Raw genomic sequence first — 26,795 nt, forward strand, 5'->3', positions numbered from 1 at the left:
TTTATTGATAATCCAGGCAAGCATACAAACAAAAGCAGGAAATCAAATATTTCAGTCAATGCAGCTTTTTATCTCTTATCTTTTATGATCAGAGCTGGTCTCCACTATATTGAGAGCATGTCTCCTATTTCACTCCTTGAAAAAGAAAAGTTTTGTCTTTTCGAAACGTCGGGTTTTTAACTTTGTTTATATGTATTGTGTTACTGCCCATTGGATGTTGTGTTATTTTTTTTTTTTAAACTTAATTTATTAATCGTAATACTTGACGATGATACATTTTACAAGCAAAAGGTTCCATGAAATGACTTTGACGAACAGGTACACTGTTTTATCAAAACGAAGATTTTGCACCATTTGGATCAAAATTGGAGCAAGTTTAAAATTTTGATCCTTTAGAGGTCAACCTTTGACCTTTTGCCCTTTTTGGTAATAACCCAAGAATGGTACATCCTAGATAGGTAACACTATACTGTAAACATGGTTCGTTTTGAACAATTCCAATGCAAAATGATGTTGATCTACTCACATTTTCAGTGACGTTTCACCACTACACTAGTGGTTTCTTCAGACTGCAACTCATCATATCTTAACTGCTTCCTTTTATAGTCAACAGTAGCCGTTGAGGGCGTGATGAGTTAGTCAAAGATGTTGTTGAGTGAATAGGCCCCCTCGTCCTTGTTTAGAGTGTCTTTTCCTTTTCGGCGTATCCAGATAGCCTCTTTTAGCCATCTGGTGGTCTTGTCAGCTTCCCTGTCGATAACTTTTTGAGTCCTCCCAATTGATGGAATGATTAGAAGAAGCTACGTGGTCGGTGATAGCTGACTTGTGAATGTCTGTGATAGATGATTTTCGCTATCCATGGCCATGCCGAAACGTTGGCGATATATTTGACCTGAGTACCTAAAATATGCGACCGTAGCAAGGCAAAAGTTGGTTAGTTCTATTATGTCGTCGATGGAGAGGAGAGTTCTGTTTTTAAGATCTGTATCCTCATTTAGTCTTTCTCTGAGCACATGAAGAGTGAGATCAATAGGGGTACTCGTGAAAAGCGCCACCACATCGTGCGAGTTAAGGATCTCATCTTCCTCAAGGGTTACATCTTTTAGATATTCAGCTAGACTTTTTTAGTTCAGAACATGGTGCTCAGATTGGCCAACAATTATACTCAAAATATCAGCAAGGGACTTGGCCACGTTGTAACCGATTGAGCCTGTAAAGTCTACTATAGGTCGAAGCGGAGTACCGTCTTTATGAATTTTGGGGCTACCATAAATCCGAGGTAGGCTACATTTTCCGAGGTGGGGTACAGAAACTGCTTGTCCGCTTTCTTGAACTTATCTTCTTTTTCTAGCCTATGTAAAATTGAAACCAGTTCTCTTTTGTGTTTTGGCGTGGGATCACGATCTAATTTTTTCATAAGTCTTTGAGTCGCTGAGGAGGGTGCACATTTTTTCTTGGGGTGTGTTTTGTCCATGACAACTGTTGCCCGTCCTTTATCAGCACCCAGGACCATGATAGAATCCTCTTTTTGAAGCTGGTTAATCGCGACTCGCTCATCTTTACTGATATTTGAGGGAGGTAATTTCGCGGATTTTAATGTTTCTACAATCTCCGCACGTAATTGTGCTGCTTCAGGTTTGGGAAGCTTCCAACATGCTTTCTCACACGCAACGATATGCTCATCAGCAATGGACGAGTGATTTAAATTATCGGGACTTACCGCGTATCCAAAACCGCGTGCTAACACTCTATTTTGAGCTTCTGACAGTTTATATTTTGACAAGTTTTTGACCCATCGCTTTAGCTGAGTGCCACTCAAGTGCAACCCCCCTCGTCCTTGTTCATGGTGGTGTTGCCTCTGCTTCTAAAGTCATCGACCAAGAAGGAGGCTGAGGCAACACCACCATGAACAAGGACGAGGGGGCGTACAGTCTTGATCGAATTTACGATCAGATCATCAATCGGCAAGCAACCCATGTGACGTAATCAAGATCAGTCACAAAGATTGCCGATAACAACTAGAAACACCACCACTCACCAAACCAGAGTGAACAAGATTCCTGATAGAAATCGAAATATTTCTAGTGAGTACCTAATTTTACTTATTTGGATCTGTACTGAGAACATTTTGCATTACTGTGTGAAGTGTGTGAAGAAAGCAGCTTTACATTATTGCATCTGTCTGTTGTATACACAGAATTCTGTGGTTGTATACGATAGTTCTAATCATTGGGTGCGAGTTGAGCGCAGATTTATGCGCCCGCGTCATTGACTTACGTAATCGCGGTTACAAACAGAAGGATATTGATGCCACTTCATGAATTACAAAAGGCGCAGTTTCTAACATTTTGAAGAGACGTCGAGAGACCAGAACTACTACACCTAGGTCAGGTCGGCCCCGAAAGACAACCGCCAGGGAAGACCGATCTCTCCTGAGACTTTGCCGCAATGGCCGCCCGAAGCCTGCATCTCGGCTACGAACAGAATGCTGAGGTCCATAAACGCGCCTGTTACCAGGAAACTTGTTAACAATAGACTGGTTAGTGCATGTTTTCTCGCAAGACGACCAATAAGAAAGCTGATACTTCTGCAAAGACATCGGCAACCGCGCTTGCTTTGGTCACAGAGACATAGGAATTTAACAGTAGGCTACTGTCGTAATGTGATCTTCAGTGACGAGGCCCGGTTCATCATCTACAGACAAGATGGCCGATTCAAGGTCCGAAGACAGATTGGTCAAGCCCTGCTTGAGGATTGCATGCTGCCTAGGGCCCAGGGAGATCGTGGTGGAATCACAATATGGGAAGCATTTCACGGTAGGTCGAATTCACACCTCTACATGCTAGAAGGACTCATGAACCAGGACTAATACCTGCATGTTCTTGGTACAGTTATGCTTCCGTTTGCAAGAAGAGACTCCTTGAAAATGAAAATGTAGAACACATGTTCTGGTCGGAGTTTAAACAATAAAGTTTGCTAGTGTCTTTAATCTCATTTTGTGACACAAAGAGACCGCCAAAAGTGTTGCCATCGTGTGATACTTCCATTGTAATGCGCTTCCTCGGGTAATTCTTTGTTTAAATTGACAAACTTTGAGATGTAAACATACGAGGGGGTATCCAAAAGTTTTTGACATCACTGGTCCTTCTGTACATTATGGTCCAAAAATGGTCTCATAAGTATGTTTACTTTTTTTACAGGTGGCGCCAGATGGACAGTAGGCGCATAACCTGTAAAATGGTGAAAATTGAGGCACGCAGCGTGATTTTAATCACGCTGCGTGCCTCAATTTTCACCATTTGAAAAGTTCCTGCATTTGAAGAAAATCTATGATGAAATGAAAGCTATCTACGGTGATGATTACCCATCATATGGCACTGTTGCTTTTTGAAAAAGGAATTTCCAAACTGGCCACATGTCCCTCACAGATGAGCCAAGAAGTGGACGTCCATCACTTTCGGATGATGCGGCCACCGTGAAGAAATTCAAAAAAGTGGAGGATCTTATCATGAAAAGGTTATGCGCCTACTGCCCATAGCGCCACCTGTAAAGAAAGTAAACATACTTATGAGACTTTTTTTGTCAGTGTAAATACTAGTCCTTATGTACATTATAGTCCAAAAATGGTCTCATAAGTATGTTTTCTTTCTTTACAGGTGGCGCTAGATGTAGGCGCATAACCTTTTCATTATAAGATCCTCCACTTTCTTGAATTTCTTCACTGTGGCCGCATCATCCGAAAGTGATGGACGTCCACTTCTTGGCTCATCTGTGAGAGACATGTGGCCAGTTTGGAAATTTCTTTTTCAAAAAGCAACAGTGCCATATGATGGGCAATCATCACCGTAGATAGCTTTCATTTCATCATAGATTTTCTGAGCATTGTAGGCCTAACCCTTCAAATGCAGGAACTTAATCACGCTGCGTGCCTCAATTTTCACCATTTTACAGGTTATGCGCCTACTGCCCATCTGGCGCCACCTGTAAAAAAAGTAAACATACTTATGAGACCATTTTTGGACCATAATGTACAGAAGGACCAGTAATTGCACTGACAAAATTTCATCGATATAGCTCCTTCGCTTCTGGGAGATGTCAAAAACTTTTGGATACCCCCTCGTATAAGGACATTTGTATCGTTCAATTGAATTCAACTCAGCACTACTCCAGAACAATAAACCTGTTCCTAATATGATTGAAAACTGCATTTGATACAAAAATAAAAATATTCCAAACTTTTGTCCATGACTGTACATAAACTTTTGATATCAGCATTCTCGCTCTAAGACTGTAATTATTTCCCACAAATAGATTTAGTTGTCGCTGTATCTGTTATAGGTATAGTTTTATTTATTTGATTATTATTTATTTGTTTATTGATCATGTACTTCGCTATTCTTTCAATATGTGCAATGCTCATTTGGTACAATCAACCAATTTGAGAATAGAACTTAGTACATGTAAGGCCATCATAATTTAATAGTTGGTCTCAAAGCCCACTCATTACTAAATCGCCCGCTTTTTGCGCGTTATTCTCGCTGGATTCTCGCTTTTAATCCACCACACAAAAGTGTCGTGTCTGGGGGAGCAAGGGGACACCACCCCCCCGCCACAAATATTTTCACCCCCCCACCCAGTTTTCCCTCACCCAATTTTCCCCCCAGGCAAAAGCCCCCAAATTACGTAAATTTCAGCTTTATACGGCAATTTTGCGCTCGATTTTGCCTCCCCAGAAATTCACTTTACCCCATGCCCCCCAAAAAAATCCTGGTGTCGCCACTGCAAGTAACATTCTTCATCTTGACCACAGTAACACCTGCTTGAGAGATGAAAAGGTGGTCTATTCTTGTCAAAAATCTTGTCCCACAGATAAAAACAAAAGACAAAGACTTACAGAAAAAGTTGTTCCACAGCAAATCTTCAATAGAATATTTTTTTCCGGATATGTTCAATCTCATATTATATACCAAACGCGATACATTACTACTTCTCACCGTTCTTATGCGGGCTACATTAATCCAATTATTGTATTAATGATTGATACTTGCTTAAATTTCACAGAGCAGCTATTAAATTCCGTTAGGGACACATGTTGCCTTTTTACTCGAAAAGGACAATGTAACCTGTCAAAGGACAACGATAAAAATACAAACAATAGAAACGATAATACAGGTCAGCGATTGACAATGACAAATAAAGAGACCAATTTCAATGCAGAGGTATCTTTGTTCATTTGGCTGACTAAACCTACTTTTATTAACCAGTCTCCAAAACGTTAGAAATTGGTATGGGAAATGGGCAAAAAAAACCTTTATTTCCCTCGTTATGTTGTTTACGTATTTTTATTATTATAATAATTATGTCTAAGGGCAATGTGTGTCACTTTCTTTGTTCGCATTACTTAATGATACAAAAGCTCAATGATAAAATAACAGATTATCTGTAAAGAAAAAGTCACCATGATTTAAAAACCAAAAGAGTATTGGGCAAATTAATAAACTTGTTTAATGCTGTTGCTCGGCGCGGTCTTGTTGAAAAAAAAAATGCTTACTTACTGAAAAGTATTTCAATGGTAATGGGTCGGATTTCAAAAGTTGCAGAAGTCCTAATTCAAAGGATTCTGCAGAGATTACTGGATCCATTAATGAGGTACATACTTTATTTTGCGCGCCATTTTCATTCAAATTTAAACCATTATTTTTGTCCCATGGTTGATTAATCGATGAAAAGCATACTTGAACCCATTAATAGAGAACCTATGGAACACTCTGAAGAAGATGGCTAACAAGTCCATCAAGCCAGGCACAACCCTCGTGGGTTTGCATCACATTCATTTGAGAAAGTGGATGAGCATTGACCAAGAAGAAATAAGACACCTCGTCAGAAGCATACGACGTCGCATTACAGGAGTTGTGAACTGTGATGGAGGAAGTAAGTATTGAAAGATAAATTGAAGTAAACTGCATTTTACATGATTGAGAGGACAGAATAAATCCATGAAAACAATTATAGCATAAGATTAAAATAAACAGGTTCAATAAAAGTTATCACTGAGTGAAGAAAAATGTTTCTGTTATGAACGTGTTTATTGGCTTTGCACTTTTATAGAGGCTAACTTTTGAAATCCGTCCCTCTACCATTGAAATGCTTGTATCTGTTCTCAATGGAGATATGAAAAGGACCCAAAATATGAATATTGACCCAGGTCTTCTGAGCAGTGTCACCCCCCCGGTGGGGGAAATATTTTTATTATGTACTTCGCTTGTTTCGCTTACATTTGGCACCACTCGAGGGTCATACCTTGTTGGCATTTTGAGATATGAAAAGGACTCAAATATGTGAATATTGACCCGGGTCTTATAATGAGTGTCACCCCCGGGTGGGGAAATATTTTTATTATACTTTTTTACTTTGTTCTCTTTCAATCGACACCACTCGGGGGTCATTCCTTTTGGGAATTTTGAGATATAAAAAGGACCCATATGAATATTGACCCGGGTCTTATAATGAGTGTCACCCCCCCTCCCCGGGTGGAGAAATATTTTTATTATATTCCTTACGTTTTTCTCTTTCATGTGACACCTCTTGGGGGTCATACCTTCTTGGCATTTGGAGATATGTCCATTTCAGACCAAAAGGTTGCTGGGTATTTAAAGGTAGTAAGGAGGTAAGTAAGGAAGTAAACGTAGATCAATATAGGCTGAGACCATTTCATGGTTCAGTAAAAATAAGGTAACCAATATCATGGAAGGATAAGTTTACACAAACACATAGTTTGGAAATCTGATGAAATATCAGTTTACATAAAGCAGCTGCAGTGTCTCAATCTCCATAAAAAGAATTTGCAGCCCAGCCTTCCTGCACATTATGGTCACCATCCGTTCTAGAGGCTATTGCATCTTTAGTCTCACCATTCGAACATGAAGTAATATAAATCGTGTTCTCATTCCAGCCTTCATCAGCCGGGTTAGTTGAAGGCTTTGGATCAGCGGATACTTGTGGATGACGTCCGCCAGGCGTTTCTGCATAAGCGTAAAGATTATCATTGGAATGGTGAGCTTCGGGAGAATTTGTGGCACTGTGCACTGGTAGCGATGGCCGCATGCCACCCGGTGTCTCTGCATAAGCGTAAGGATTGTCAGACAGTGACCGTGAATTCATATTGCCAGGTGTCTGGGCATATGCATATTCATTGTCATTATGATTCTGGTTTGTTCGCGCATTCTGGAGATTGGCATCAATGTATGTATACTCGCTTGATGTCTGACCTCGCTCTTCTTGATAGGTGTTTGTATCTTGTGCATCTGTTTCTCCGTATGCGGGATTGGTATGTAAGGCGTCGTTGAGAAGGTCTGGATTACTTATGGTCCTAACATTTTGCGATGTACGTCTTAACAGTTCTCTGTTTTTGTACCTTAACGGAAGATGACAGAAACAGGCATGTCACTTTAATAAAACAATACGAAGGCACTCACCCTAACTGTAACCCTATATCTCTTTAGATTAATTTGGGAGTAAAATCGACCAATTTATTTTTGCCAGACGTGTAGGCGGCTCCGTCGGTTGTTCCCAGGGAGCGAATAAATTATTTCCGCTAGAGTGTTTGTCAAAATGGGGGGTTTTTTACCCATACTTTCCCTCCTTTACCCCACCATCATCCGTCGGTCCGCAGAGTACTTTGTCCTCTCCGTTGCATTTCCCCGAGTACTTCACAATTCTTGATGAAAGTATATTTTTGAGCAGCATTTCCCAAAGCCTTCTTTCACTGTATTAATATCTGTGTATTTACGGTATTTTATTAAATATATACATAGTAATATTTCTTACTTGTAGCAAATGAGTATTACTACTATAACCAGGATAAATAGTATGATGCCACCGGCCACGCCTCCTCCAATAGCAGCTGTTTGATCAAAAGCAAAGAACACAATATGAGAATGAACAAGATTTTATTTTGCTTACGAACAAGTCTCTTATGCTCAAAGTTGGTCCTCAAATCGTTTGTGTTTACTAAATACTTTTTGACTAGCATCAAGCCCCAACAGCAAAAAGAAAGCGACAATTTTCAACTTGATAATGTAATACTTCCATTTTAAGCTGATAGCCCTGGTGCAGCTGTTAATGAAACGTCGTTTGGGAAGAAGGGTGGGAAGTGATGATCCCAAAACAAATTGTGTTGTGTGGAGCCCTTTTTTGTGCAGATGGTTGGCTGTCTGTCCGGTTCGCTGGCTGGTCGGACGGAAGCAAAATCGTTATTCCACTCTGTGCAGTAAAACCGATTAACTCAGAGGATTAACTTTACACTTGGTAAGATGATAGAGAATAATCACCTATACTATTTTGTGTTCTATAGTTTTGTGTCAGGTTATTTCGGGAAAATATTGAAAAGCAAAGAGTTTGTTTATTAACAGTGGACTTCGGTTGTATATATAAATGCGCATATATAAATGCGCACGTGACCAGATGGCCAGTGCCATGTTCATGTTACCTCACTGTCAATCACTGAAATTGCGACCACCGTTCCAGGTGGTGGCCGCATTGCATTCTCTAAATTCAGTAAATTTTCATCGTCAACCGTGTAATTGAATGGGATTATTTTGACATTTTAAAACGCTTGAAATATCACAAACAAATAGGCCTATGTTGGGAAGTTGGTTGGTAGGGTAGCGTGGTTAGTTACTCATTTAACACATCCAAACTTCACACGTTTTGTATTTCTACATCTACTGGATATATCGCTATCTAGAAGCGGAGCTTGACTATTACTTCTTCTCTTCAGTATCACGAGTCTAACTAAATTAAATCACATAATTCTTTCCATATACATACTAAAATGGAATTAAGAATTCACATAGTATAATAATTGTTGTCCAATTGGAAGCTTCCTAGTGTGATTGTACCAAACTATTCTTAACCAATCATCAGCTTCCAAGTAGGCTTAGATATAATAACATAACGACCAATTTCAGGACTAGAAGGATCTAGATCACCTACAGAGTGGGTGGGGTCCCTAGAGATGATCTGAATCTTGGAAAGGGATGGTTTGGCCAAGGTAGAGAACTAATTAATAATAATTCGACATGTTATTTCCTTGGACAAACCACATTCCAATGGGTTAATAATTATTTAGCTGGAAAGCAGGATAATAAAGTGACCATTAGGTATAGGCCTATCAAACTGTGGTCATCAAGGAATTTCATCTGCTTTAGAAGTTCCACTAACTCCCACCAGGATTTTAACTCTGTACAATGGTTAAACCTTTAACTTTCTCTTTAAACATTCTAATTATTCCTCAGATGAGAGCATTTTACTTTAAAGTTTTTCATAGAGCTGTTTGTACCAATAAATTTCTTCATAAGATTGGTAGAACTGATTCTCCATTTTGTTGTTTTTGTAAAAAAATGATGATGAGACCCTGGTACATTTGTTTTGTGAATGTGAAAAAATTACTTGTTTGTGGGATAGCTTGAGTGCCTTGATTGAAAGTAAAACCGGTGAGTGTTTTGGATTCTCAAATTTTCAGAAAATGTTTGGTTTGGATGTTGAAGAATCTGGCACAACAATGCCATCAACTTTCTTGTTTTATGTTTGAAATATTATATTCATAGATGCAAATTTCAAGATGTCAAACCTAGTTTTCAAGCTTACAAGAACATGGTGAAAGTTAAATTTGGCACAGAATATAAAATTGCAGAAAGCAAGGGAAAACTGGGTAACCATTTTAAGAAATTTTCCTTTGATCTTGGTTTTTATTGGGTTGCAATTTTCTTTTATCGTGGTGTGTTTATATATATTTTTACCCCTTTTTTCTTTTCTTTTTTTTCTTGCCATGGTGGACCATGTTATTTGCACTGTGAGATGGGAAAGTTTTCAGTGTTTTGTTTTGTCACTTGTCCTGCATGTTTGTGTGTTTGGGGGATGGGTGGGTGCGTTGATTGTTGAGGGGGTGTTTGGGTGGGATTTGTGTTTTTGTCTAGAAAATCCCTGGTCTAGTTTATTAATGCACTCGTAACCAACATTATTTGTTTGATCTTATTATGCATGTTGTATGGTGCTGATTCTGCCCACCCATGGCAGGGGGACCCAACAGTTGCCTTTGTGTTTTCATGCTTTTTTGCTGGGCTACCACTTCTTTTTTCTGCTTGCCTTTTCCATCATTCTTGGTAGCGTAGCATTTGCTCTTTTTTATTATTTTTTTAACAGAGGTATTGGTTGGGTCCTGTTGTCGTGGTGGGGCAGTAGTATTTAAATCTCATTGTCATAATCTGATTGTGTCTTTGCATATATCTTGGTTACCGTAATTAAGATGGGGTCTGGTGGACCATGTCTGTATGTTCTTTTTTCCCTTCCACCAGGCCCAAGTACAGGTGAATAAAAATGGAAAAAAAAAAAAAACATTCTAATTATTCACTTTATGCATGATATTTATTATCTCACAGCCTATGTTGATAAATAATATAAATACAAGCTAAAACCGTTAGGGTTCGATAATGAACCCCACAAAATTATAACCGACTATATTGGAAAATGCCATACGGCCGGGCGGCGATATTTTTTTCCTAGTCAACATTTGCATCACATAATACATTTACATGATATAGGCCTATATGAGGCCGGATTGCGCTGTGTTCAGTTTTATACGGCGGATTTATTGCCATAATTATTACCTCTTAAGGGCTGGGGTATGAACGTTTGGACAGTATTTATTGTGGGACATTAGAGCACATCAGACATATCGAATTGCATTCTGAATACGAAGAATGTCATTCTGATATCAAATAATTTTGATTTTTTGAAATTCGCAATTTAATACACATTTTATGGCAAATCATTAAAATTGATATTTTTGATATTTAACAGTACTTGAAGTAAACTTTATAAATCTGATGATTTATACTTAAAGTGTATGTAGGTGGGATGAAAAGCCGACGATCAATTGAAAATTTTGACCTTTCGTATTGAAGATATGAATTTTTTTCCCAAAACACCAAAAAAATTAGGTCTTTTTGGGAAAAAATCCATATCTTCAATATGAAAGGTCAAAATTTTCAATTGACCGTCGGCTTTTCCTCCCTGCTACATACACTTTAAGAATATGTCATTAGATTTATATAATTTACTTCGAGTACTGTTATATATCAAAATTTGAAAAATATCAAATTTTTATAATTTGTCATAAAATTTGTATTATATTGTGATTTTCAAAAATGAAAATTATTTGATATCAGAAAGACATGCTTCGTATTCAGAATGCAATTCGATAGGTCTGAGGTGCTCTCATGTCCCACAAAAATACTGTCGAAACGCAATAAACGCTCATTTTAGATCCCTTAACAAAAGAAAAACAAATTTATCACAATTAAAATTCTACCAGGGTTCGAACCCACAACCTTTTGATTAACAGTCGAGATCGGATACCACTACGCTGTGAGTGCTTCTGCCAGAAATGCGTTTGTTCATCATACTTATTGATTACGGAATAAATCGCAAACACACGATATATATATTACTTGTCTATTACTAATAAATACGTATATAATCTCCAATCAATAATGAACCTTGCCTCCGACTATGCGGTTCCTATGCAAATGTTGACTAGTAAATTAACCGACTATATTGGAAAATGCCATACGGCCGGGCGGTTTCACAAGTTGCCGGCTCGATCATGTCATCCGCCGCCTGCACAGTTCTGACCTTAAAGCCAATCATGTCCCCTTTCATACTTTCATGCCGTAGTGCGACAAGAGGCATGACTTACCAGCCATTCACAAGTCTTGATTGTGTCTGTTTGTCTACAATGCGCGTGTGTCACGCCGCTCGACGGCAAGCAGCATGATAGTATGAAACCAACACTACGTCATAGATATGGCCAATTGGCACGCCCATTTAGCACGGAAATTATGAAATATAAGTTTGTAAATCAGCTATATCTAGCTTTTCCGTAGTTAATTTTTTTTTCCGTAATGGAAAACGTTAATAAAGAGTTTATCTTTCGGGTCAAGTTATTTTACCCTTTGCAATCAATGCCACTATTTTGCAATAGCAATTTTCCTTGCGACCTGTCATTTTCCCCTATACTTTTGCACGGGGAGTTTATGTACATCCGGGTACCTTATATCGTTTAATACGGTATGGCGACTTGTAGATGTCACGTGCGCATTTATATATGCGCATTTATATATACAACCGAAGTCCACTGATTAATGTTTAGCGAAAGTAAGCAGTCCATATAGTTTTTAAAAGATTTTTGTACGCTGTTCTTAACATTACGGAAACAGTACGTAAATATATGGTGTGCACTGTGCACCCAATATAATACGTTTTATTTAGATTTTTTAATGCATCAATTGGGATATTGACTATTTCATTGATCTAACGTATACATGTACGTCAATACGGATTCACTTTTGTAATCAATGTTAGAATTATCCTTAGCCTATTGCTACAGCAGTTACAAACATTAACAGTTACGGTATTTTGGTAAGATATTATATTATCAGAAAAAGATCGGTCAAAAATAAATTCAACAGACGTAACAAAGCACAGCTCAAACGATTACTCTTTGAAACACTGAAAAAATGATTAACGATTGTGCAAGGGAGACACAACATAGAAGAACAAACAATCATCCGTGACAATATGGAATCAAGCAAGTGTATTCTTCCGTATTCTCTGCCGCCGAATAAACAGTATTGTTAAAATGGGATGCTGTACTCCGCTCTGTAGAAGACAGAATGACCAGCATACTAAAGTTAATGTAATGACAATGACGTGTTTGAGTTGGATAAAGTAACATAAAATGCGGGAACCAGGTGTATTACCAAGAATGTTTTCATTGCGCCCTTTATTTTCAGAAAAAACAAACAACCTAAAAGATTTCTCTAATTATCAGTATGCAAGATATATTATTCTTTTACCGTTTTGACCGTCTTGGTTAGCGCCTTGAATCGGATTCCCTGCAACAATAAAACATGTACAAATGTAAAAACTTTATCAGAGTAGGTGAGACTAAACACTGATTAGTACTCTTTTTTTTATAATTCTGCTAACTCTAAACATTAGTTTCCCATGCTTTCTTTTTAGCTATTATTATTTTTGGCAGTCATGGCAATGCCCTTTATCCTAACACCAATTACGATGAATATAAACTAACCTGTTGATGCGTTTTGAGGCTTATCGGATGATGTGGCTGGTGTAGTAGTTGTATCTGAAATAAATCAGTTCAGTAAACATTGTAAACGCAGCAAACCTAGTAATAATTTCCCCTTTATTTCAAAAAGCTATATTAGCACCATTGCCACATCCACACCAATCTTACACTGTCAGACGTGGTGAAAAACCTTAACACTTCTAATCGACGTCTGAAGATCAGAAACAAATGCGTAGATAAAAATTCCCTTTAAAAGGGAAGGCCAGCCTCAATGCAGAAGAGGTCTTGTAAATAGTTTGGGTCACCGTGAAAGGCATTTTTAGGATCACGCTTACATCCATGTTACATGACAGTTCACCAAACCATCAATGGTGAGAACATGCACACTGAAACAGCAAAAACATTAACTCCTATAACTCCTGTCAACTCTTTAATTCATTACTCCAAATTGTTCTGTATTTTTGTCTTTACTGCTTTTTACCCATGCTTATTATTAAAATCAAGAAATACACTGCAGTTGTTAGTTCATTCGCTATGTTAACTCAACTTACATGCACATTTTATTTTAAAATAATTTTATATTATTTCGCAATGTATAGTTTACTATAAAGTAGATAGTGGCAAGCACATGATAAAGGACTGATCATTCACTACAATCTTCACTTTTAAACTGTATTTTTTGAATGTGTTGATTGTTAGTCCGAAACTCCTGCAAAGCTATGGACATGGCATCTTACCTACTCCATTCTGTAATAGTCTGCATTGTGTGTTTTCTCAGTCTTCAATCATTTTGTTGAATGTAATTTTATGAATCAAATAAAAAAGATAGAAATTGGCCTCACTTTAGTTATGTGTCATTTTACAGTATTTATAATTTATAAAGTAAGACAATAATTTATTTATTTTCTATAAGTGCATGTCAAAATATGGGATATATTGTTCAATATTATAGCTAGCCCCTACATACTTTATTTTCAATCGGATTTTCCCGTTGAAAAGACAAAACTGATGTTAAAGATAGCAATAATATCATCAATAACATTTTGAGTCAATTTTATCCATAAAACGATACAGGATAGGATAGATAATTACTTTGACTTCAATGTGGTCCATATAATGAAGATTTTGATTCTACAACATTATTAGATCTGTTATCAACATAATTATCAATTATGCACTCACAGGCAACCAAACATCATGCTATGCTCAGTAGTCCACTGATATAACCTCGTGATCATTCCCCCGCTTTGACCATGTCATTTTTTTGATATGCTGATTGCTGAACAAGTTTATGTTTATATGTGTAGGCCTAACCTATGATAACTTTTTAAGTCATAATTAATTCAAACATAACTCAATCGTTTTCGTTCGTTGAAACGGCAAAACATACTTTCTTTTCCTTGCAAATCGAATTAGCAGACATCAAAAACGTTTCCACCACGAGAAGTAAAAAAAAAATTCATACCAATAGAAGAAGGCTATAATCTTAGCTAATCTTTAATGTACACAAACTCCATCTCAGAATTAGGTACCAGCCCTATGTTGACTTTTACTAGATGCCCCCTCTATTGTGACATTGTTGCTTATAACTCAGGAATGGTATACCGCAGACAGTTTACATACATTTTCTGGTTCGCTATGACCCGAGGAATGCTTTGGCGTGGGTTTTGACAAAAAATTCCGAGGATACACGATAGGCCCTTCTTCCAACTAAACTATCAGCCCCGTCCTATATTTTTTTGCAATGTTAATTAATACTCTGTTTTATGCAAGTGCAAATAAAAAGCAGTGATCTCTATTCGGTATCTTAAATGTTCTAAGATATTATACCATTGACGAACAACCATTAGCATATCCGAAATGTGCTTACTCCAGATTCCAAAAACATTAAATAAATATCCTGTTTTACCAAATGAAACACACCCCATTCCTAATCCTTTAGTTGGCTAGCAATAAAAAGCCATTTTTGGAAAAGATATTTGGAAACTTTTTTGGCAAAGGGGGCATAAACCTGAAAATATTTGCATGTGTTCATATAATCACAGTCATTATAGACTTGGCACAAGTTTAAATATTCGGAATCTTGATTATAGGCTAAGATATTTCAATAAATAGTTATAAACTATAATGTGTTTACATCGACTGATACTATAGACTTTGTATGATTGTCACTTCATACAAAACAATCCTTAAACACTGATATTGCCAGTTAGGTCCAACTAAAGGAATATGATTCAACTATGTTGTATTTGACGGGAAAATATAGATATATTTTAATCCCAAAGAAATAGTACTGTATTTTTTTCATGAATCGGTCAGGACTTGCTTCTTATTGTTGTCATACAAAAGGTACCAGATGGCTACCATATGCTTTTTCATATAAGTTTGTGCACCTAAGTCATTGCAAGTTACAGAAGGTGTTTTATGTACATTTTTGAATTTGTAAAATTAATTGCCAAATTTGTTGTTATTGTTTGTGTTGCTGTTATGTTACGCTTGTATTTCTTTTCACAATTTGTTTCTATGATCATCATTTCAATTTTGCAGACACTTGTATTTTATTGACTTAATCTTACCATAACACTCTACACCTGCTTGTTCACCATTTCCACAATCTGTTGTTTTCACTTCGAAGGAACAATTTTGCAGATGGTCATACATGTAGAAGTCTGCACAGTTAATGTGATAACAAAACCAATGAAAAATGCACTTGTTTATTTATTTTTTTTTAAACAGGTCTTTGCAAACAGATATTGAATTTGGTTCCTTCCTCTACTCCCTATTCCAAAAAATACAACAATATTTTTTTTTAATTTAAAAAATAATATCCTGTTTTGTCAAATGAAATGCAGCTAAATCCTAATCCTTTATTTAGTGCTAACTGGCAATGAAAGTTAAATTTTAACATTTGGTCAATTTTTGGAAATAAGGGTCAAAACATGCGTGTTTTTCGTATGCTGTGACAATCAAGCCCAAAGACTTGTACAAAGACTTATTTCAAGTTATGCATTCTGACTTTTGGAAAACACATTTTCTAATATTTTCCATAACCAATTATCAAAATAAAATTAACATAAAATCTTAAAATGTTTAGCTCACTCTTAGATGTAATCAAGATTTCGAATGCTTAGAATTGTGCCAAGTCTTGGATTTTTTTACTACAATTGTAAATTGTTTTGGCCCATTTTCCCCTCAAATTGTCCAAATATTAAAATTGGACTTTTATTGCCAGTTAGAGCTATCTAAAGAATTAGGATTTAGCTATGTTTCATTTAGCAAAACACGATAATATTTTTTAATTCCAAAAATTAGTGCTATATTTTTCTGGAATATGGAGTAATTAGCCAATTCAATCTTATAATGTTGGTGCAATATATTATTCTGAAACAATATGACACAAGCAACATATCCGGTGATGATCATCTTTGAGGCAATGAAATAATAAATACTCGCGCTTTCATGGTCAGTGGCTCTGGAATCGTGGGCCTGACCCCCAATAAATTAGATGAGGACCCAAGTACCCTAGCCCCCCAATAATTTAAGGGGAAATTTTAAGGTAAAATTCATCATTTCAAGGGGGGGGCATCCCTTCCCGCATCAACATTTCAAGCGTTCCGCGCGCGTCTCAGATTGATGGCTCCCCAAAATTCAAAATCTCCCGGAGCCTCTGATGGGGTTTCGTACAATGAACCACGAGACACAGAATCCCAATAATGTTATTAAATGGGACACAACACAAGGATAAAGTTATTGCAGTCATAATATCACCTTTTTCATCTTTATTATATTTATGTCGCTCTTATTGTAGTAATATATAGAAATATAACGTTCTTTTCAGGAGCAGGAACGACAACGCGACGAATTTTCGCGGCCTTTTGATTAAGATTACATAATGATACATTTACTGTGGTCAACAAAAAGAATTCAGTGATGCATAAGAAACCTCAAAAAGGTTTGTTTAAAATGGTGGCTACCTCTCACAAACGTTTACAAAATATAGGATCACTGAAATATAGATAAATTATCTGTTTTAGATAACAAAAAACTTCGATTCGGACTTAAGCGCCCAAAGACGAGGAACAAGTTATACGGTTCTCGATACCGCAGAAGATTGAAAACAGAGAAATAATAATAATGATTACCATGACCACATCGGACATCTTTTACATGTCTTTTCCATTCAGCAGTAGTAGGATGAACAGTTGCCTTTCCACCATAAAACCCAAGCTGACGGCATGCCACAGAAGCTGCATGATCATTCCAGGTATCATCGTAATCGCCCCCATCAAAACAGACTGCGACCCAATCACTCCCATCATAAGATATTTCCAATCTACCTATTGTCGTCGCATTATCTGCAAGGCGAATCTCTAGAAGAGAGTCTTCAAGTATAAAATGTTGAGATAATGAAAATGCTTATTGTTCAAAATTGAATATTTGAAGAAAGTGATGGGACAATGGGTCATAAACCTATAGCAAAGTACAATTTGCAAGGCAGGCCATGATATTGGTCTAATTTACTAATGTAGTTTTGAATAAAACATGTATTTTTTAAACAGTTCTTAAAAGCACTTACCGAAACATTCAATTCCTGCATATTTTCCGTCACAGTTTGTGTCTTGAAGTTCGAAGAAACACTCTTGAATGTTATAAAATAAACCTGCAATTTCGTCCAATTGTAAAGATCATAATCACGATTAGACTATGCCATAGTCGAATTTTGATAAATAGAAATATGTTATTATTAATCATGATGAACGCATTCCGTTGAACTAGAAATTATACTGATGTTTATCAAAATGAACGTTTTCAATAGTAAAATGGCCATAAAGAGTTTATATAATTAGTGATAGTAAAATATACGTAGGCCTATGTTATTGAATGCAACATATCTTGCATAATTCTAATGGCTTACTTAAACACTGAACAATTCTGATTTTGGAATCTACCAGTTTATTGATCGCGAAAGCCCGAGTAAAAAGAAGCTAACAAACAGAGGGAGTACGGTGACAGAAAAGATTAGATATGAAATTTACCAATTGCACACAAATGAATACAAATCTTATACACATTTTATGCTTAAATGTAAATAGCCAGAGATGCAAAATGGGCAAGTGGACTACGGAGAAGTCTAAATCATGACAATCATTTTTTTAAATGAAATTTTTTACATTTATGTTCTCTATGTTCCCTATGAATATGAACAGGTTTAATGCTCATAGTATAGTGATTATTTTCTCACCATCTCCACATCGAACATTGTTTACTGTCGAATCTGAACTATCAGACAGTACGCGTACAGCATTACGTCCTCCATAATATCCTAATTGACGACATGCTACCCATGCTGCTTGGCTGTTCCACGAACAAACTGCAATCCACTGGTTCTGATATAACAATTCAAGTCCGTCGTTATCCGCAATGCGTATGTCTGGTGGAATGTCTTACGTAGGATAAATAAGAAAACAAAAGAGTAATAATAAGTATTCTGGACATTATGGATCATCTAAATGAATGATCACTTGCGAATAATATTTTACATTTATTGCTAACAAAATATTCTAACTACTTACTGAAACATTCGACACCAGCTTGCATTTCTTCGTAGCAGTCAGTTTCTTCCACTTCGAAAAAGCATTCTTGTAAATTATTGAACAAACCTGTATAGGAAATTAATGTTAGTACTGAATTTGAATAAGGAAACATATAATTATGTGCCACATGGTACGAAATATAGAAGCAACGGCGGCGTAAGTCATGCAAAGGTTAATGACAAATTTACAAAAGATCGCATCTTTATGAAGTAATATTCTTAGCCTATCCTTTTGAAATCAAGCAATTGTTTTTGGGAGATAGCCGAATAGTAAAGAATTTTGGAAAGATATTTGCATTAATAAAAATGAATACAAATCATTACACACATTGTCCAAACTAATAATGCACGATGAAAACAGAAATAAAAGTTCATCTAATCAGTCAGATATGGGTGAAGAATAATCATGATAATAGCGTCTCTAGAGCCAAACGGATTTAATAGCACAAATGATACTTAGTCATTACCTTTACAAGGCAAGCAAATGGGATTAATGATAATTAAGTAACGATAATTGAGTTAAAGGAGTGTCGCATTTGTTAAAATACTGTACCATCATCACAGCGGACGTCCATAACTTTGAGACTAATATTGACTGAAAGGCCATCGTAGATTTTGCTTCTTCCTCCATAATACCCTAGTTGCCGGCATGCTACCCAAGCCGCTTGATTATTCCACTCAATATCATTTGACATTACACCGTCAAAACATAGAGGTAACCACTGGCCTTTGTACAACATTTCCAATCTACCTTCATCAGGCAAAGGGTCAATATCATATTCCTCTTGTACGAGCTTAATATCTAAAATTGTTTCTGAAAACAAATAAAAGGCGTTATACAAAATCATGGTTAATGGCAGATGTCTCAAACATGAAGGCCAACATTACATAAGTTATGCTCTATGCCATTTATTACGATAATATTGTATTGTCATATCAGTGTTTGCGGCAAACATGACATAGAGATATAAAATAGGTTATTATTGATGATTGCTCATGATTTGCTTTTCAAATTCATCAATAATTTCATGTTAAGCAACCGTTTGTAATGGACAAACGAAAAAATAGATGGTTTTTAGACGATAATAGGGAGTAAATGTAACCTGAACAACAACAATAACAGCAGTAACAAATAAATACAGTATCTCACCGAAGCACTCAGCCCCAGCTTGTCTGTCTTTATGGCAAATTGTATTTTCCAGTTCAAATACACACTCTTGTAAATGATAAAACAAACCTGTACAGAAGAATCAAGTTTGTAAAAGGTTTATATCTTAAAACTAAACAGTTTTATACCAAAAACTTTACATAAATAACTGCAACGTTCCATTTCCATTAAATGTTTGTTGGTCTTGCTTAGGACAAATATTTCTTTGGCTTGAATTCGAGAGAAAAATTACCTACAACAAAGGAAAGGGAAACATGGCGTACACACTGCATATTGTCAAAATATATTCAGGTATTATTAGTTCAGTTACCATTTATACATCGAACATCGTTAACTGTAAATTCACTTCTAACTGAGACTCCTTCGTAGACCTTTCTCCTCCCTCCATAATACCCAAGCTGTCGACAAGCTACCCACGCTGCTTGGTAACTCCATGAGTTATCCTGACCAGGCATTCCTCCATAATTACAAACTGCAATCCATTCTCCTTGGTAGGACATCTCCAGTCTACCTTCAGATAGATCGGGTGTTGCTGTAAACGTGTCCTCGTGTACCAAACGAATGTCTAGCAAATCTATTAAAAGCCAATAAGTGTAAAGCCTTAAAAGGCGTACTCACTATTATTATGCACATCATAATGTATAATGACACCTTATACCGTTTCATATTTTATTCCTTTTACAAATGCAATTAAATTAATTAAGTATTTTTTTTACTTCTAAGTCTACTTCTAAATTTAGTTTTTAAGCACGAAAATGTGAGTTGCGATTTTAATCTGGGTTTTGCATTAACAATTTTTCTTAAATGTTTTTACATGGTTAAATTAGAGCAATGTGGATATTAGAGATGGACACTGAAGTCGAATCGACCCAGACCTAACATTAAATAAACTTCTTGCAAAGGCAAAATAACTAAATTGTTAATTATAATCTTACCGAAACATTCTACGCCAGCCTGTTGATTGTTTTGGCATGGTGTGTCTTCAAGCTCAAAAGAACATTCTTTTAAATCAGTATAAAATCCTGTAACAGATTATATAGTCATCGTAATAATAACACATATCTCTTCACTCATCATCTTAAGGTATCTGGAATGAGCGTTTTAAGCGTTTCGACAGTATTTTTTGTGGGACATGAGAGCACATCAGACATATCGAATTGCATTCTGAATACGCAGAATGTCTTTCTGATATCAAATAATTTTGTTGGAATTCACAATATAATACAAATTTTACGACAAATTATTAAAATTGGATATTTTTCAAATGTTTGATATAATAACAGTCCTCGAAGTAAATTTTATAAACCTTATGATATATTCTTAAAGTGTATGTATAGCTGGGAGGAAAAGCCGACGATCAATTGACAATTTTGACCTTTCATATTGAAGATATAGATTTTTTCCCAAAAAGACCTATTTTTTGGGGTGTTTTGGAAAATAATCCATATCTTCAATAAGAAAGGTCAACATTTTCAATTGATCGTCGGCTTTTCATCCCATCTGCATACACTTCAAGTATAAATCATCAGATTTATAAAGTTTACTTCGAGTACTGTTAAATATAAACAATTTTAATTGTTAATGATTTGCAATAAAATGTGTATTACATTGCGAATTTCAAAAATCTAAATTATTTGATATCAGAAGGACATTCTTCGTATTCAGAATGCAATTCGATATGTCTGATGTGCTCTAATGTCCCACAATAAATACTGTCCAAACGTTCATACCCCAACCCTTAATGATGTTTTCAAATGATATATACGAGTAGGTTTATCTGAAAAGAGTTTGTTTTTCTTCCACAGCATATGGAAATTGATACAGAAAATTATGAAACGAAAAGACTAAAAACCGATTTATGGTAATACCTACCATGTCATGTCAAATATTCGTGTGTGTATGTATAGGCATAAATATAATTTATAATTACCCTGTCCACAACGAACATCATTTACGTTCAAATCACTCGTAGCTGATAGTCCTTCATAGGCGATTCTTCTTCCCCCATGGTATCCTATCTGCCGACATGTAACCCATGCTTCCTGGTCACTCCATGGATGATCGTCATCACCACCGTCATAACATACAGGTATCCATTGACCATTGTAAGACATCTCAAGCCTACCATTCATCGGATTGTCATGCTTGACGCGAAATTCAGATTCTTGTTCTGGAAAACGTCAACACCAGTAAAAGTAGATTCAAATACTTATTTTGATTACTTCAACTTATAGCATGTTCCCGTTTTGGTGTAATCTGCTCATAGCTTTCACTAAATAGGAGTGGTCATTCCTAATGTAGTGGTCATTCCTTTACTACTAAAATTTATTACTAGGAACTTACCAAAACATTCAACTCCTGCTTCCATGTCCTGGAGACAAGCTGTATCTGTCTGTTTATAATAACATCTTTCCAAATCGTTAAACAGACCTGTAAGCAATTGATACTATTTATTATTCCACTTATGCACCATTTTTCATCAGTCTAGCTTCAACATGGCAACAATTTTTGTGCGCATGTGTATCATAAACATATTCTGTCGCCAAAAGAGGCTGGACTCACTATACTTAAAGAATTGTTTTCCAACACTCTTTACCCCCAATCTCAAAAAGAAATCTACGCCACTGAATGGAGTTGACAGCATATTTAAATGGATTGAGAATTTACGTACTTACCGTCTCCACAGGAAACATTATACAGTTTTGGTCCATCTGACACAACCTCGTAGACGGTCTTTCTTCCCCCATAAAACCCAAGATGACGACATGCTACCCATGCTGCTTGATTGTTCCAGGTTATAACTCCATCTCCTGAATGATCATAGCACACTGGGATATAGTCACTATGACCATGTATCAGTACCTCCAGTTTACCATTTGAGTGCAGACGAATTCCCACAAGTTCCCCAACTGTCGTGACGGGGAGGCATAAAAGAATAAAATATAAATAATTTCCATCAGGTTAAATTTTCTTCCGTTTGGAAGAACTGTACCGTCAGAAACCTTTCATTGGGGCGGGGGTCATGCCCAAACCAAACATAACTTAATAGCATGAATAGTGAGAAAATAAAGGTATTATTTTTAGACGCTGTCATACATCTTTCGTCTCATATAACACGGGCGATTCGCCTCGTTTGTTTCACGCCAAAAATAATGACGTCGCCCGTGTTATATCAGACGGTAGATGCACGTCAGCGGCTAAAAACAATACCTTTATTCTCATTCTAAATTTGTCCACTAAATGGTGGTACATGTACTGTTAAAATGCCTCCGTAGTCTAGATTAATCAGCATAACAAGTACTAATTACTCAGCCAAATAATTATGACAATTTTAAAATGATTTGTACGATTGTAGTGCATATGAACTGAAATATCTTACACTAATACAGTACAATGTGTATGAACGTATGGAAACCATTGTAAGCTACGACTTGATCATGTTGATATCTGTGTCAAAAGAATTCGAAATTTTCCAGATTTTGCCCATTTTAATACGAAAATTGTGCGATTTATGCTCAGCGCTTATTTTCCAGATAGAGATTATTGACTGATATTTGAATCCGTGGAATGGATTGAAAATGAGGTACTACAGTGACATTTTTATATTTCAAGGATGAAAATGGTCAATTCTCAAAAAGTTTATGACAGCTGTTTACTGTGCCAAGTATAAGGTATTCTGTCATGTTTGATTCGGGCATTAAAATACCCAAAAATGTAGTAAAGGTAGTAAAGTCAAACTCACGACCATCTTCAAGCAATAAACATAATCTTTCCAAAACATTCCAAAACGTGCAGAGGATAATAACAGACATGAGTTATTTTCCAAAACAAATCTTTAAAGACCATTCGGACCCTTGAGTTTAAGATCTACGAGTCCTCAGTGACATTGGCGACTTTTAGTAAGACTTCAGACTCACAAATGAACAATAGGTAGTAACATGGATGGATAATGAAGACAAAAATCGGTCATTTCAAATATTGAGTTTTAGTTTTGGATTTGGTTTTTGTTACGTGGTTTCCTATTATCCTGCATAAGCTCTTAAGTGACGTCATTATCGATATCTTTGTCTATACCCTTTGTTAAAAACTTAAAATTTGTAGCAAGCTGTTTCGATTTTCAATTCAGTTTTGTTATATAATTGGAAATCAGGTTTGAAGTTACCTTGATCAAATTATACAAAAGAAGTTTTTAAATTTCACAGGGCATTATTCACGAACAGGGAAGTCGAACGAGTCAATCTACATTTGAAAGCGTGATTTGGTTTTGGAAATAACCTAGGCTTATTTCACTGTGAAAAAATATAGACCATCGAAATATTTCCACCGATATAACAAAAGAATACCCTGAGAAAAGACTCTTGAGTGATTATACACTATTATACACTTCTCATTTATATGCATATCGCATGCGTAGGATCGATATAATAGAAAGCTATATGACTTCCAATATCTAGGCTGGTTTAAATTGACTTTTATTTATTACTCGAAATGAGAAGAGGGAGGGGGAAAGTGGGTGGGGTATGTGGGGATGTAAGGGGAGACAGAAAGAGACACACAGGGAGAGAGCGGGAAGTGGGAAGGGAAGGAAGTGGAGAGGAGAGCTCGAGAGTGGAGTGAAATTTAGTGTGTAAAGGAGAGTAGATATCGAATGTGGGGCAGGCGGGGGAGTAGGTTATATAGGTGGGGAGAGGGGAGCCTAGTTAACAGATATGGGCTGTGCTTTCCGGGGACAATAAACTAATTCATAATCAAATCATCTCCATCAAAGTATTCTGGCATACTCTTCAGACTAAAGCACGTTTTACACGTGAACATTTTGTTTTCATTATATAATACCTTAGTATTGTAGTTTAATTTGGGCCGACCGTAATAATTGCAATTTAGATTTAGTTCATCGCAAACAAAAGCGTATTATGCGTCTCTGTACGAATTCTCATTTTCTTGAACATTCGACACCTTTATTTGCCAGACTTAATACTCTTACTGTATATGATATTCATAAATTATCTAAAGCTGTGTTTATGTATAAATTTACGAATTATTTACTGCCTGTAAATTTGTCTGATTATTTTGTTACTGTCAATAGAATTCATAATTATGGTACCAGGTCTTCTGAATTGTTTCGCCCTCATAATTTTGTCTCTGATCTTGCCAGAAATACGATCAGAAGACAGGGTCCCATTCTATGGAATGCTATTGAGACATGTACTCGTAATTCCTTATCAGTTAAAAAATTTAAACTAATGTATAAAGTGAATTTACTATCTAATTATCATTAAGTGGTGATTATTTTATGCTCTGAATATTATTCATGTTATTTAATAGTGTTATCTATTTGTAGTTCGCACTTCCAGACATTTCTGTCCTTTTCGTGTCATTTGCTCTCTTGTTATGCTCCTTTTGCTTTTCCATTTTGCACGCTTGTTTCGTTCATCCTTATGGACCTAACCAACTGTCTGGGAGTGTGGTTTACTCATGGATCTGCCTTTGTTGCCAACATGTAGCGAATGTCTGTCCCACTTGTAGGTAATGTCTTTGTCTACACATAAATGGTGTCTTTGTCTTTGCACTGTTTTGTATTTTGTTATTACCTTTCAGGGTGGCCAAAGTCTTCTCGAGCTTTGCTCTTTTTTTGGTCATCCTACCATTATGTATTATATATATTTTCATTGCGTTGATATGGTAAATAAATAAACTGAAACTGAAACTGAAACTGAAACCATCATCATGCATCGTTTATGTTTCATAAAAAACAAACAAAGCCCCCCCCCCCCCTCAATATACGCGCATGATTTCTAGTTCGCTGGGCCGTTGAACTCGGGCTGTAATTATACGGTGACATAAAAGTATGCCACCTACGACAGACTTCTTATGTTTATGTACTCTATGTCAGCACAATAGTGTTATGATTGCAGACCAGTTCATCTCCACTTTTTAATCCCTTGAATTTTGGTTTCTGAACAAAAGAGAAACCAAAACTTATAATTTGAAATGAGGGAATGAGTCCATATTGCTGATATTCGCCGTAGAAGTGACGTAATTAATCGGATTAACTACCACAGCAATAGATGAATACAATTTTGAATATATCGGCCTGCACTACAATGTTCACTCGGTACCTATTCATTGAACCATCGGATGTCAAAGATCATGGATAAAGACCTGTATCGTAATTCTATAGAATATGCATGTTGATCACTCGCACCTGTTAGAGTACAATATGCTTGTAGTGCAGGGCGATCTATTCAAAAATTGTATTCATCTATTGCTACGTTAGTTAATCCGATTATTACGTCACTTCTATGGCGAATTGGTGACGAAACTTAACGGGCCCTGCGAGCTCGCATGTAGCATATTGGTGGGCCTTATTTCGAGCACAGGGTGTGTGGGTGGGTAAGGTGTGACCATGATTTAATAGGTAATTGGCAAATTAAAACTGCAATCAATCATACATTGGTTTGCCTCAAGTTGTGTATACGTAGGTGCGTATTTCGGTGGTCGTAATTATGAATAGCGCGCGTAATTTTAATTGCGCAGAGCATACACGCATGCGTACAGTTGCAGTTTGTCGGTACGCTAGCATTGACGTCACTACAGAACTTGAAGTGAACCTAATAATATTCAATATTCGTGCTCCTATTATACACATAATAAAAAAATAATACTCACGTTCTCGAGAGAGAATTAACGGCGGCAATACACATGTTACAATGAAAACAGCGTTCAGCATTGTTAGAACCAATTTATTTTCGAATTGTTCCAAAATATTGAAAATAGGTTAGGTTTCATTTTCTGCTGTACCAGCAGAAGCTGCACAAGCAGAACATCTTAATATTATTGATAGAAATATGATTGAGCATACAATGTATCACACAGTACATGTA

General features: G+C 36.4%; 2 protein-coding genes across 2 annotated transcripts; both read right to left on the reverse strand.

Moving 5' to 3' along the window:
• Positions 1 to 6,822: 6,822 nt before the first annotated feature.
• Positions 6,823 to 18,805, reverse strand: LOC140143715 (uncharacterized). The gene is made up of 9 exons (XM_072165527.1): positions 18,724 to 18,805; positions 18,393 to 18,593; positions 17,727 to 17,810; positions 17,293 to 17,532; positions 15,727 to 15,819; positions 13,154 to 13,207; positions 12,918 to 12,956; positions 7,828 to 7,903; positions 6,823 to 7,414 (listed from the first exon to the last, which is right to left on the reverse strand). Exons 1-9 carry the CDS (start codon positions 18,746 to 18,748, stop codon positions 6,823 to 6,825), a joined length of 1,404 nt encoding a protein of 467 aa, XP_072021628.1. The 5' UTR covers positions 18,749 to 18,805.
• A 455-nt stretch (positions 18,806 to 19,260) lies between these two features.
• LOC140143737 (CD5 antigen-like) lies at positions 19,261 to 26,795 on the reverse strand. The gene is made up of 8 exons (XM_072165548.1): positions 26,581 to 26,795; positions 22,587 to 22,820; positions 22,255 to 22,341; positions 21,842 to 22,081; positions 20,847 to 20,933; positions 20,222 to 20,485; positions 19,894 to 19,980; positions 19,261 to 19,557 (listed from the first exon to the last, which is right to left on the reverse strand). The coding sequence occupies exons 1-8, from the start codon at positions 26,639 to 26,641 to the stop codon at positions 19,283 to 19,285; spliced, it is 1,335 nt and encodes a 444-aa protein (XP_072021649.1). The 5' UTR covers positions 26,642 to 26,795; the 3' UTR covers positions 19,261 to 19,282.

The sequence above is a fragment of the Amphiura filiformis genome, unplaced genomic scaffold (genome assembly GCF_039555335.1).
Source record: "Amphiura filiformis unplaced genomic scaffold, Afil_fr2py scaffold_26, whole genome shotgun sequence".
Classification (NCBI taxonomy): domain Eukaryota; kingdom Metazoa; phylum Echinodermata; class Ophiuroidea; order Amphilepidida; family Amphiuridae; genus Amphiura; species Amphiura filiformis.